General features: G+C 48.1%; 2 protein-coding genes across 5 annotated transcripts in view; both read left to right on the top strand.

Annotated features, from left to right (window-relative positions):
• Positions 1–2,110, top strand: part of ATG16L1 (autophagy related 16 like 1) — a 39,533-nt gene extending 37,423 nt beyond the window's left edge. For all 3 annotated transcript variants that reach the window (XM_041766653.1, XM_041766655.1, XM_041766654.1), the window contains one exon: positions 579–2,110. In XM_041766653.1, the coding sequence (XP_041622587.1) occupies positions 579–672 (94 nt within the window). In that variant the 3' untranslated portion in view covers positions 673–2,110. The remainder of the gene's footprint in view (positions 1–578) is intronic.
• A 128-nt stretch (positions 2,111–2,238) lies between these two features.
• SAG (S-antigen visual arrestin) overlaps positions 2,239–14,263 on the top strand; it is a 42,892-nt gene continuing 30,867 nt past the window's right edge. The window contains exon 1 of one of the 2 annotated variants that reach the window (XM_041766656.1): positions 2,239–2,749. The gene's annotated coding sequence lies outside the window, so the exon portion shown is untranslated. Of the gene's footprint in view, positions 2,750–6,287; positions 6,670–14,263 lie in introns of those variants that run through there. The other variant, XM_041766657.1, reaches the window with a different exon arrangement.

The following is a 14,263-nucleotide window of genomic DNA, read 5'->3' as shown; positions in this document are numbered from 1 at the left end:
CACATTCTGCTTAGTGGGATCACAGGCTACCCCAGTTAGAGCCCTTCGAGTAGTGGCTGCTGGAGAAAGGGAAGCATCCTGTCTCTCTGCTCTCCCTCATTCCCTCTGCTTCTCCCCTCTGAACTTCTTTTCTTGGGAGACTGGTTGTAAACACTGATTTTCATAGACTATTTTTCAGTCCTCCTCCAGGCTCCTTTTTTTCTTAGGTTTGTTCTCTCCACCCAAGCTCAAGTGCTAGTTGGGATAGACATGAGCTTTCTTCCAGAACCACCTCTCCCTACTCCCAAGGGCAGTAGCCACTGTCTACTCCTTATTCAGTCCCCTGAGGCTCTTGTTTGAGGATGCAAGCTACCCCCTTAGGGTAGACTTGACACACCTGACTCCTTTCATTCCTAGATTGTTTCCTAAAACACAGTGCAGGGTTCACATCCTGGTGCTCATTAACAGGGGCCTGTCAGTGAGTGGCTGCGATCCTGGCCAGTAAACCAGGTTGGCAAAAGCCTTGCTCCCTGAATTCGAGGGAGCCTGGCATTCAGGTTACTAAGATCTCACAGATGTTTCAACCTCTCTCTTTGAAGCTCGTCCATCAATGCTGTGGCGTGGTCCCCCTCCGGCTCGCACGTTGTCAGTGTGGACAAAGGAAGCAAAGCTGTGCTCTGGTCAGAATATTGATGGCACTTCCTCGAAAGAGTAGAGCTGAAGCCGGAGAAGCACACCAACTCCCGCAGCTCTGTCCTGGCAGGTGGTGTGTTGGGTGTTAGCTTTGACCTCCGGAGAAGAGCTGGAGCCATGTGAGGCAATGGCCTTCCTTTGAACAGGATTTCTGAGGATTTTAGCTGGGGTCTCCAATGGCCTGAAAGAATAACACTGAAAAAAGTCTGGCCCTGCAGTCCCTTAGCAGAGGTTCAGGTTCTTGCCTTGATTTGGGTGGGAAACACTACTGGCTCTGATCTTCCATACCTCAGTGGGGGGAGCACAGGCACCCGCCGGGTTCCTCGCTCGCTGGCAGTGCCAACAACACCCCACGCGTCTGGGTGTTGGTTCTCCCTCCGTGCTTTCTCCCGTCCTTCCAGAGTCAGTCCTGGCCGAATGCATGTCCTATCACCTCGGGGTGGTTTTCCCAGTGAACTCGCTCAAATCATTGGATTAACAGAAACCCAAACAGGATTACCCCTGCCCTCAGCCCACAGGGACTGCCCTGATTTCTGAGGAGACGGACAGGACTGTGGTCCTCCCTGCTGGTCTGTGTCATTATTACAAAGCTCTTACTCTGATCTCATCTGATTATTGTTGGAATTTCCTTAGATCTCCTAAACCGTTCTTAGAAAGCAGTTGTTCTTCAAAGGTTTGGGCTTCCTTTCTCCCTAACAATGCTTACATACCTATTTCTTGGTCGAGAAATAAGTCTGTGGCTGAAAGAACTTTTCGGATTTAGGAGAGGAAGTGCTGAAACCTTCGGGGGAAGCGCACGTGCTGCAGGAGTGGAGGGTCTTTTGTGGACTTCCAGAAAGTGGGCGGGGTGTGCACCACCTTCTTCCCAGGTGCGCCTCAGTTACAGTCACTGGTAACCAGGGATTGGAGGCCTCGAATGTATTAGCCCGGAGCCAGCAGTTCCGGGTCACTGCCCCTTTGCCAAGCCTATGTGCAATACCCCCTCGGTGCTTTAGTGCGAGAAGCCCATTCCAAGAAGCATGGGGATACCCTCTTTAGGTTTCAGGAGTTAGGATCAAGGCCAGGGAAAAACTGGCCTGTGGCCTTTTTTTTTTTTTTTTTACATTTATCTTTGCCATTTTACCTGTGTATATCATTTTAGTTCCTGAGTGACTGAAACACCAATACTTTCATCACTTTTTAATTTGCACTTTATTTTTTTCCTTCCACACTTGTTGTCTGGACAGCTGTGGGTATGAGTGCTGGAACTGGGTGAGGAGGGGCGCCGTGTCCGTCCTCCCTCTACCCCCAGCCCTCCTCCCCCACTTTCCAGCGTGCTGCTCCAAGAGCTCAAGGGGAGGTGGAATTCACAGGCCAGGGCGCATCTTTTATTTATTTAATTATGTTGCCCAACAGAACTTGATTGTAAATAAAAAAGAAATCTGTTATATACTTTTCACACTCTGTCTCTTGGTAGTTATTTTATGCTCTTCTGTCCTTCAGAGAAAAAGCTGTTTCTCTCATTTGTTTTCCTGATACTCATTTTTAAAAACAGCTGCTCTTTTCCTGGGGTCTCTCGTCATCATCATTTAAGCCCCCACTCCCTGTAAACCTGCATTCCTGTTTCACACCACATGTAAGTCTTAAGATGGAAAAGGGTCTCGTGCATGTCTGCGTCTGTCCTGTGAGCACCCAGCGAGCACACTGATGAGACTCCTGCGGTTGTTCCATGCCACAGCCAGGGCAAGTGCCCGCTTCCTCACTGGAGACTCTGTCCATAGAGTTGATGATGAGCCTACTGGTCTCCTGCTGGTCTCCGGCCTCTAGGCTGAAGGGGCATGAATGACCTCGCAGACAAGTAATTTGTTCACGGGGACTCCGGTCTCTAGCAAGCAGCCTCCTGCTAGGACGAATCCTGGTCTCTGGGAGCCCACCTGCAGGGCCACTGTCCTGTCCCCAGCCACTGCTGTACCGAAGGGCCCAGCCAACATCGCTTAGCCCAGCACCCGGAGTCCGGATTCTGTGATGATCTGAAGTCTCCGAGGCATCCCACAGTCTCAGGAAGCCAAAGGAGCCCTTTGCAGTCACTTGCAAGGAGGTAAGTTAACAGAGATGTAAGTGTTGCAGTAACCTCCAGTCGGCCCGTTTTCTTTGAACTTGGCAGGAAGCTTGGCTGCTCTCTACTTTGAGCCAAGAGGTTTTAGGCTTGAGATCCATCCACACTGTGAAGCTTTCTTCAGGTCACCTGACCTCCAAGGCTGAGCGGTTTGATGTGTGCACCGCAGTGGAATAGGGCTTCATACGACTCCCGGTCCTGATGTACCCTGCCTGTCAGATCATCTGGGACCCTGTCCTCCCCTCCTGCTGCCAAGTTCTGCTGGTGGGGCTGGGCATAGGTGGGCATAAGACTTCCCCATTTCCCAGCTGAATCCCAGCAGTTGGAGCTGGTATGCTACTTAAGAGGTGTTGGCTTTGACCCAGACATTAACCTATCTCAGAAGTTGAGAATTTTAAAATGACTTTAAATGAACTTATATTCCCTAGTTCATTTCCCAAAATAGATAAATCAAGCTCAGTGCCTTATTAAAGCACATAACCCTAGTCTTTGTCCTATAAACCTTGCAAAGCCCCTCTACATCTTTCACATTGTGGCACACAGGAGATTCAGTATGGACACTGGGGTAAGTGGATGAAGATGCTCTCAGCTGGGAGGGACCAGCCCAGATCTGAGTGTACCAAAGTGTGCAGAGCTACCCATGTCTTCACATGGCCTAGCACAACCATGCTCCTAACTGGACGTTTTGAAATGTGCACTTGAGATTCCTTACCCGTGTTGGCACCAGGAAAGAGTGCAGCCGTGATGAAACTCCCCGCACAAGACTGCTGGCTGCGAAGCCATGAATGGGTTCCTCCTGCAGGGCCTTGGATTGTAATCAGGAGCCTGTGGCTCCCAAATTCTGTGATCTGTGAACTATATCCCATGTCACAAGTGGTGGGGGGTTGATAACCTAGCAAGAAGCTGTTCTAGTGTCCTGACCCCTAGTGGGCGCCACTGCCTCCAATTGGACTGCTTCCCCAGCTGCACCCCCCCCCCCCATGTGAGGCTGACACCAGATGGCCCCAGGTTGGTCACTGATGCCTGACTCCACTACATCTCTCTCATGCCCAAGATAGTGCCCACTCACTAGAAATTGCCAGTTTTCAAACCAATAATAAACTTTGGAAATCTTGAGTAAAGTGAAATATACCCATTTGTATAGATTCTGTAAGAAAATTGAGGAAAAGTTACAATCCAGTAAGACTGGTCTCTGATCAGGAGAGTTACTCCTGGGCAGCCCGGGTGGCTCAGCGGTTTGGCGCCACCTTCAGCCCAGGGCCTGATCCTGGGGACCCTGGATCTAGTCCCACATCGGGCTTCCCACGTGGAACCTGCTTCCCCCTCTGCCTGTGTCTCTGCCTCTCTCTCTTTCTCTCTCTCTCTCTCTCTCTCTCTCTGTGTGTGTGTCTCATGAATAAATAAAATCTTTTTTAAAAAAAAAGGAAAGTTACTCCTTGCTCTCTTTCTTTCCCAAAATCTCCAAAGGGGGCAGGAAGGATGAGACGGGGGGCGGGGGGGGTGCCTGGGTGGCTCAGATGTTCAAGCATCTGCCTTTGGTTCAGGTTATGATCCCAGAATCCTGGATCGAGCCCCTCATTGGACTCCCTGCTCATTGGGGGTCGGGGGAGTGTCTGCTTCTCACTCTCTGCCCCTCCCCTCACTGATGCTCTCTCACTCTCAAAATCTTTTAAAAAGGAAAAATTAACTGCTTCACCTCCACAAAATTTGATTTTCGTACCTCAGGGAGCTCTGGCTTTCATAGCACACAGCCCTACTGGTTTCCATCTGTACCTCCCAACCCGTCCCTGCCTGCCTCCCAGGTATTTTTCCATCCTCTGTGTGCTCCCTCCAAGCTGTGCTCCTCAGACACTCCCACTCTTCGTGAGTTTTCCCTGGGGCTACACAGTCCTTGTCTAACCCTACTGACAGGCATAGTGAGCTACGTCCACATCAGTGGATCCAGAATCTGAGGAGGCAGAGGGAACACTGGTGTATAAGGAGCCCTGGTGCCTGTACCCACCACTCAACAACTCTGCCAGAGTATTTGGGAGTTTTTTGTTTTGTTTTTTCTTGTAAATATTTATCCATGAGAGAGGCAGAGACATAGAGGTAGAAGAAGGCTCCCTATAGGGAGCTGGGTGTGGGACTCGATCCCAGGACCCTAGGATCACGACCTGAGCGAAAGACAGACCCTCAACCACTGAGCCACCCAGGTGCCCCAGCCGTAGTATTTGACAACAAACTTGAAGCATGTCATTTTCCGCAGAAATCAGCATGCTGCCCAAACAAGGACACCTTGCCAGAGTTACACCTCATAGAATTGACAAGAACTTTGTCATCAACTATCCAGTCCATATTCAAATTGTCCTGATTGTTTCAATAATGGGTTTTTTATGATGAGCTTGTTTGGATCAGGATCCAGTTAGCTTTTGCTGCATAATGAACTACCTTAAAATGTAATGGCTTGAATCAACCATTATTTCTCACGAGTCTGAGTGGGCTGGGCTGGCCCGGTTGGGGATGAATGGTAGAGGGTGGCCTCATGCATGTCTGGCAGGCAGCTAGGAGAACAAGAATGATGCAGCAAGAATGCACGCGTCAATGTGCCAGTACTTGTCACTCTGCCCGGGTCGCCTTTGTCACATCCTATTGGCTAGAGCAGGTGGTACAGGCAACCTTGCCTGAGTGTGGGGTGCCTCCCAGCAGCATGGGGGCAGGAAAAGGAATCAATTGGAGCTGTTGTGGCAGTTGTCCACAGTAAGGGCTACTATGTTCTGTTCTCGGGTCTTTTTTATTCTAGAGCAATATCTATTGCTGACTTCGTTTTATGCCCCACTTTGGATTTGGTTGACTTTCCCCATAGAAGCAGAGTGTGTGTGTCCTGTGTGGGAGCAGTAGCCCTGCACAATGCCAAGTGCCAGGCTCCTGTGGAGTGGAGAGCAGGTGAATTGGGGCTCTGGGCTTCATTTTCCTGGAGAAATAGACTTTAAGAAACAGTATAGGCAGTTATGCTTGTGAGCCAGGCCAGGCAGCATACAGGCTGGATGTGCCCTGGTTTCTTTTTAGGAAGTCCGCAGTGCTGCTGCTCCCTCGAGTACGCGCCCAGATGGTTCTGAGGACCTGTAAGTCAAGTCTCAAGACCCCCTCTGTGGTGCTCTGCAGAATGGGCACTCAGTCAAGTCTTTATTTAGTAGGATTGAATCAGCAAAAAGCAAACCAGACAGCTCCAAAATGTTGGTTCATAACCAGCCCAAGAGGCAAATGAGGAGGAGGGAGGAAAAGTAGTTAAAACCTAAGAAGAAACCACAGAGGAAGCAGAAATGTTGTTGCGTAGAAACTGTCCTGTGTGCATATGTGTAGGTTTCGGGTCACAGTATAAAAAGCGTATTTCTTTTTTACCGTTTTCAAGTGTGTTGAAATTCACATAAAACTAACCATTTTATTTTATTTATTTATTTATTTATTTATTTATTTATTTATTTATTTATTTATTTATTTTTAAGATTTTATTCATGAGAGAGAGAGAGACAGGCAGAGAGAGAAGCAGGCTCCGTGCAAGGAACCCGATGCGGGACTCAATCCCGGGACTCCAGGATCACGCCCAGGGCCAAAGGCAGGTGATAAACCTCTAAGCCACCCAGGGATCCCAAAACTAACCATTTTAAAGTTCTATTCACAGTGTTCAGCCACTACCGCTGTCTAATTCCAACAAGAAAAGGCATTTTTGCACCTGCATCAGTGTCCATTTTTTCAAACTTTTTTATCTATAGCAAGCAATTGATCTACCTGAAGAAAAGCAGAGGCCCTTGTCTTAGCTCAGGCTGCTATAACAGAACAGCACAGACCCAGCAGCTCAGACAGCAGATAATTCTTTCTCCCTCTTCTGGAGGCTGGAAGTCTGAGGTCAAGGCGCCAACAAGGTAGGTTCCATCCCAGGACCTTGAGGCCTTACCTCGAGGTCACTGCTGTGTGCTGCATGCTCACCTGACTTGCTGCTCCTGCACCTGCAGAGTAGAGAGTGTCTCTCACAGGGACACTAATCCTAGCAGATCAAGGCCCCGCCCTCGTGGCCTCATCCAACCCTGATCACCTCCCAGCACCCCATCACACTGGGGGCTTAGGGCTTGTGTGTAGTTTGGCACAGGGGAGGATGAGGGGGGGGTGCACAAACATCCAATCCATAACAGTACACCCTCTGAGAGGCCTCTCCCTAAGCACGCACAGCTTCAGGAGTACGCTGCTCAGTTTGTGGTTGGCCACAAAATCTTGTGTCAAAGCAGTTTCACCACCGCTGGAAGGCCCTTCAGGGTTGGGACCCATGTGGCATGACGAAGCATCCACAGCACATGTCAGCCTCCAGTCGGAGGGGATGAGGGGAAGTGTTGCTCAGGATCTTCCTGCCCCCACTCTACAGGGCTCTCCTTTTAAAGGACTCAGCTGCACATATGATGCCTCTCCGCAGCCCTGCAAGACAACACAGGTCGCAGGCTCCCCTTGTACAGAGGAGGAAGAGGAAATAGCAGTGAGGCCCGCTATTTCCCCCAAGGCCATCAGTGGGACAAAACCCCGGACTCCAGCCTGGGGCTGTTTGTACAACATGCCCCCTTTACACAGAAACCTGGAGCACCAAGTGCCCTTCTCAGCACAATGCCTCAAGATAGACATTCAAAATCTACCTAAGAGTGGGACCCCAGGGTGGCAAGAGGGTGGCGATGTCTGTGAGGAATGAGCACCTGTGTCCTAATCACGGATGAGTCACCTGTGGAAGAGACAAGATTAAGTTGCAGCAATAGAGGGAAATAGAAGGGAAGCCGAATCCTTCCTAACAGAATTTTCTCACATGTCACACTATTTCAAAGAAAAGGTAGTAATGATTTCCCCATCCCTGGAAGCATTCAACAACTTGTGGTAGATGTAGAGGAGAGCCAAGCAAAAGATGGAACGTGGACTACATTCTTTTTATTTTTTATTTACTTTTTTTTTTTTTCTTAAGTAGGCTCCATGCACAGCATGGAGTCCAATACAGCGGTTGAACTCACAACCCTGAGATCAGGACCCGAGCTGAGATCAGGAGTCATTCTGTTAACCAACGGAGCCACCCGGGCACCCCTGGACTGCATTCTTTTTCAAGGTGTCTGCCCAACTTGAGAACCCACAGGATTCCATTTAGGATTTCAGATACTACATGCCAGCCCAACCTATAGCAGCCCTCTCTCTATTCTGTAGGCCAATTGACCAAGAGGTCCATGTTGGAATTAAGGTGGCCTTTAAAAAGCTCTGATTCCCTGGCACCTTCATAAATAGAGTTGCCCTAGTGTTCTCGGGCACTCTCGGCTTCAGTGAAACCAAAGCAATGGGGGGGACACAAAGTTTTCATTTTATAGTTGATGTTAGCAGGGTAAACCAGTTTTCCTCATGCATGTGCTCTACGTAATAAACCCCTAAGACGATAACCTAACTCTGAAGCCCATAAGCTTCTTTAACTGAACATCCCCACCCCCGCCACCCCCGCGAGCTGGCTGGCACTGCGTTTGTTACCAGAAGGGGAAACACAGGGCTTGTAGCTTCATCTCACTGGACACCGACTCCAGAGAAGCAAACATTGCTGTCGCCAATGGTTCCCAGATTTAACATTCATAGAGCAGTCAGTTTCTAAAATAACTGTAGAGGAAGACTGACAACTTTATTTTGGCCAAGTAAGGATTTTTTTTTTCCTAAACTACCATCTACTCTCATCTTCATTTTATAAAAGAAAGGACATTTTGTCCTTACGCTTAGCAGCTGCTTTCTGAAATATTTATGAGTGAAGTGTCATGATGTCTGCAGTTTACTTTCAAGTGACTCAAAAGGAAAAAGCAATAATAGGTGAGCACACACACTGAAACCTTCACCATCAAATCTCAGGGTTGACTGTGTGGGTGTTTATTGTATTATTCCAACTTTTCTCTATGCTCTAAACTTCATAATAAATTTCAGAAAATGCAGAACTCATGGCAAGAAGCAGAGCAGTGGTTGCCGGAGATTGGGGGGTTGGTGGAGGAGTTGACTTGAAATAGGGGGGCCAGGGAACTTTTTCGGGGATGGAAATGTGTGTCTTGACCATCGTGGTACTTAAAGTCCTCAAATTGCACTTTAAAATGGGCATATTTGCTCGTATGTAAAATATACCTCAATAAAGATAGGGAAAATAAAGAAGAACATTTTAATACCAAAAAAATGAGGACTTCATAACCTTAGAATAAAGGACAGCACTTTACACTGAAGACATTTGGCTCCATGACAAAGCTTACAACAGTGCCCTTATTTTTCTCATTTTTCTGCCAAATAGAGAAAAATTCATCACAGACAGGCTGGGAATGACTACCAGAGACTACATTTCCAAAAAGAATGAGGTCCCATATCCAGCCCACCCCCAGTTTTCCCCACCTGCCAGGAATTGGTGGGTCAATGGCTGAAACCTGCCCATCTGCACCCTCCTAGTGATGTGGTGCTAACAAAGCTGCATGGAAATGGGTGTCCCAAGAGCACCCACAGCTGCAAGCCAGTCCTGGATGTTGCAGCCACTGCTCAGGGTAGCCCCTCTGATGATGATGCTAAAAGGAGCATCCTGGTCATGTGTCTTCCTCTTAATTGTTTGTTTTTAAGGAGAATATCAGATGTCTTTTAAATTTATAGCAATGTTATATTTTAACCTTTCTGCTATAGGAGAAATAAATAACTTGGAGAAGAATCTTTAATTACAGACAAAAAAAAATTTTAAGGGGAATCCCTGGGTGGCTCAGTGCTTTAATACCTGCCTTCAGCCCAGGGCATGATCCTGGGGACCCGGGATCGGGTCCCACATCAGGCTCCCTGCATAGAGCCTGCTTCTTCCTCTGCCTTTGTCTCTGCCTCTGTCTCTCTCCTCTGTGTCCTTCATGAATAAATAAATAAAATTATTTTTTAAAAAAAATTTTTTTAAGCAAGGAAAACCTGACATACCCACCACAGAGAGACCACTGTTAGCTTCTAAGTACATATCCTTGCAGATTATGTATTTGATGGGAATGAAAACATGCATATGTGTGTATATTCAGAGATGTAAATATGCACATATGTGTGTGTGCATATATACAACACACAGTGTGTGTGTTTGCAAGGTGTGGTCATGTTACACATGCCCTCCTATCACCTTCATGTGGTTACAATCTCTACCTTCCCATTCCAGATATTTCCATCTTACATGTCAACTAGACCATATCTAGATTTTCCCAGTGAACCCAAAATGTCCTGTAGATCCTCTTTTTCAAATTGGAGGTCCAATCTGGAACCACACGTTACATCTGGAGGTTGAGCCCCTTAAGTGTCTTTTTTTTTTTTATTTTACTTATTTATTCATGAGAGACACACACAGAGAGAGAGAGAGAGAGAGAGAGAGAGGCAGAGACACAGGCAGAGGGAGAAGCAGGCTCCATGCAGGGAGCCCGACGTGGGACTCGATCCCGGGTCTCTAGGATCAGGCCCTGGGCTGAAGGCAGCACTAAACTACTGAGCCACCTGGGCTGCCCCCTTGAGTGTCTTTTAATCTAGTACCTCCCTTTTCTGTGATGTTGGTTTATGAAAGACACCAGCCACTTTTCCTTTCACCTCGAAGCTCTCTTGTGGTGTCATCTCACTGGTTCCTCAATCCCTTGCATTTCCCATAAGCTAGAAGTGATGTCAAAATGCTTAATGGATTCCAATTCACCCACCGTGATACATCACATCTGGTTGGCACCATTGTCGATTCTAAGGTTGACCATGGACCATGCCTGGTCCCCGATTTGTGCAGCCAGACATGCGCCTTGTGATGAACCCAGGATCCATTTGCCATCATTATGGTACTATAGGGACAGCCATTTCTCCATTAGCTCTTCTGATGGTCTTGACCCCAATGAACAATCTTTGAGTCAGTCAAATGATCAGTATTTTAAGACAGAACTTTTGCTATCATTCAGCTATGATAAGACCAACAGATCAAGAGACAATGGCCCTTAAAAAGATAATTGGTTACTCACAGTTCTGGAAAGGAGGGAGCCCATGCTACACAGGGCCACATGGAGAAGTACCAGGCTTGGTCAGGAAGCAGAGGGATCAAGGGGAAAACATGGGCCAGAGTCTTCTTGTGGTTTCCATGGGAAAGAACTGGTGAGGCCAGATAAGCGGGTTTAAGATTGAAGAGTTTGAATAACTTCATCTGGCTCTGTGGTGACAGGCTGTCTCTGGTGGTCTGAATCCTGGTCTGGGGATGTAATATTAGGTCAGGGCAGTCATGGCTCAGTGTAAGAGCTTGTCCCAGGAGGAACCCAGGCCATTGAAGTGTCTGGGCTCCAATTGGCTAGTTTGCATATGAAAGGCAGTCTTTTGCTGTCTCTAGGAAAGGGTTAGCCCTGGGAGGGGATGTCTCTCCAAGGTCAGCTGAACCCCAGATGTCAAAGCATTAGAAATACCATTAGGGGCCGTGGTTGGCTCAGTTGGAAGACCATGTGACTCTTAATCTTGGGGTTGTGAGTTTGAGCCCCATGCTGGATGTAGAGATTACTTAAATACACTTAAAACACAAAAAATCAAAAGTCATTAATGCAGAGTTTGTTAAATGATGTTTTTCTACTTCGTCTTTCCTTTTGCATTTAGTAGCTGGCATTCCTCCATTTAAAAAAAAAAGTTTTCTCCCTTAGAAATTACAAAAATTGTTTCTCAATTTTAGCTGTTGCCAGCTATCCCAGTGACTCCTCCATGTGCTTTAAGTATAGTGAGACCCCTTTTCTAGATGCTGGAGATGGGATAGATACAAAGAATCAGGAATCCCTTTGCCTGGATCTTTCATGCTAGTAAAGTTGGGACGGGGGACAAACAGGAAAGGAGATAACGCAGGTTCTGAATGCGAGACGGTGACAAGTGCTGTGGAGAAAAATAATGCAGAGGAGGCCAGAAGTTTTGGGTGAAGTGGTGCATGGTGCACGATAGGTTGCAAGGTGAATGGGGTCCCATTTAATTAAAGACCCAAAGGAATTAAGCAAACCAAGTGACTCTCTGTGGGAAGAGTGTTACAGAAGGGGAAACAGTTCAGTGCAAAGGAGTTGAGACAGGTTTGAAGAAAAGCAAAGAGACCAGTGGGCTGGAGCAAAGTGGGTGAGGTAGTGAGAACTGAGGTTGGGCATGCCTGGGTGGCTTAGTCGGTTAAGTGTCTGACTCTTGATTTCAGCTCAGGTCTTGATCTCAGGGACGTGGGTTCAAGCTCTGCATTAAGCCCCATGCTGGGCATGGAGCCTACAAGAAAGAAAGAGAAAGAAGAAAGAAGAAAGAAAGAAAAGAAAGAAAAGAAAAAGAAAGAAAGAAAGAAAGAAAGAAAGAAAGAAAGAAAGAAAGAAAGAAAGAAAGAAAGAAAGAAAGAAAAAGAAAGAAAAAAGAAAGAGAGAGGGAGGGAGGAAGGGAGGAAGGAAGGAAGGAAGGAAGGAAGGAAGGAAGGAAGGAAGGAAGGAAGGAAGGAAGGAAGGAAAAGAAAGACGAAAAAGAAGGGAGGTCAGAGGTAACAGGGGAGCAAATCTTGGAGGGCCTTGAAGACATTGTCAGACAGGCAGGAAGTTACTGGAATGTTTCCACGGATGCTAACATCTCAAATGTTAGAACAAGCTTTTTTTTTTAGATTTTTATTTGTTTATTCATGAGAGAGAGAGAGAGAGAGAGAGAGGCAGAGACATAGGCAGAGGGAGAAGCAGGCTCCATGCTGGGAGCCCGACACGCGGCTCGATCCCGGGACTCCAGGATCATGCCCCCGGCCAAAGGCAGGCACTAAACCGCTGAGCCACCCAGGGATCCCCAGAATAAGCTTTTTGCTTAGACTTGCCACATTCCCACACATCATGTCAAGTCCAGTATGTAGATGTGTTAATGGCCACAGTGTCCCATCCGTTTTTTCTGAGGTTCTTGGAAGCAGCTGTTAAATGCAATGGTGACAGAAACAACGGGATGGGCCCCTGCCCTCCTGGGACCTGGAGTCATGGAGTCAAGTAAGGGAAGAGAGACCATGATAACCTCCCACACAAGTGTCAAATGCAACTGTGCCTCCACCCCAGCCCAGGAGGTTGGGGAAGGTTCCCCCTGAGGATGGGACTCCTGTCTTCCAGCATCTGGAGCCTGAAAAAAGCACATTGAGGAGAGAAGAGGATTGTTCTAGGCTAAAAGAACAGTGTGGGGAGCTGGGGGTGGGATATGATGGAGGACAATGTGAAAGCAGATGCCCGTGTCCTTCCTGAGAGCAGTGGGAGACACTAAGCGGAGAGAAAGATCAGGGCTTGGAAGGCCTCTCTTCCCCTGTGGAGAAGGGCCTGGAGGCTGGAGGTGGATAGCAGGAGACATTATGGTCCAGGAAAGCAAAGGGGGTGCTTTGGACCCAGGAGGAAGCTCTGCGGATGAGAAGATGTGGACACTGGGGAGGCGAGAGACTGGTCACCACAATCAACAGGGCGTGGGGTGGAGGAGAGGACCCCATCTAGTTGTGATGTGATTGTGGAGTAGTGTTGTTGGGGTCCAGAGCCCACGGTCAAGAAAGAACTGAGACATTCTTTTGGTGCAAAAAAAAGTGGTTTTGCTAAAGCACGGGGACAGGACCTGTGGGCAGAAAGAGCTGTTGCCCCAGGATTGTGAGGAACAACTGATTATGTACTTTTGGGGTTGGGGGAAGTAAAGACAAAGGATTCTCCTATGCTGAAGAAGACTCCCAGGATCCTGGAGGCCTGGCTGCTGTCAAGCTAAGGTAGCTTTTCTCTCTAGCAAAGCAGTAACATTAAGACAGGAGCATCCTGGAGGAACATTATAGACTCTGCCTGCCTCGAGTATTTGTCAATGGGCTGCAGGTCACAAGGACAGTTAATTTTATCTACATTTCCTTCTGCCTTTGCTTCCCACCTCAGTTGGGCTTGTATAACACCAGGGTTCTTGAGGTTGGCATTTCTCCTTGACCTTTTTGTTTCCAGCCCCACCCCCAAGGTTGCATTAGCTGCCTGCTGAGTTTAATCAAGTTTGTTGAGCACTTGAAAATCCCCTGTCCTGGTGATACTGGGAGCCAAGGGATAATCAGTCTATTTCCAGAACCCAAAGAGGGTTAGGATAAACAGCAGCTTTTCTTTAGCCCTCGTCCGTCCCACCACGTCATCCCCACTGGAGCTCCCGCATCTGCGAGCCCGTCTAGAAGGAGACCAGAGGCCTTTGCCTAATGCCTAGAACTGCTGAAACCACCAGTTCACCCGTCTCAACACTAATCCCATTTCCACTCTGCTCCTTAAATGGGATTTGGCTTCTAGACATTGAGACGTGGGTGTGGGCACCCTGTCCAGGTCCCCTACAAATTCCCCCACACACGCACGCCAGCCAGTGCCCTCGGTGGGGTCATCTGGGCACACAGAGCAGGGGCCGGCCGCTCACCCCGGAGGGACGGAGCCCCTCGCCTCACCTCCTGGGCCTGTCTGGCTGGCTGCACAAGGTACATGACCTTCC

The sequence above is a fragment of the Vulpes lagopus genome, chromosome 8 (assembly GCF_018345385.1).
Source record: "Vulpes lagopus strain Blue_001 chromosome 8, ASM1834538v1, whole genome shotgun sequence".
In the NCBI taxonomy this organism is placed as follows: domain Eukaryota; kingdom Metazoa; phylum Chordata; class Mammalia; order Carnivora; family Canidae; genus Vulpes; species Vulpes lagopus.
Note: the sequence above shows the minus strand (reverse complement) of the source record. Positions and strands in the feature narration are given on the sequence as shown.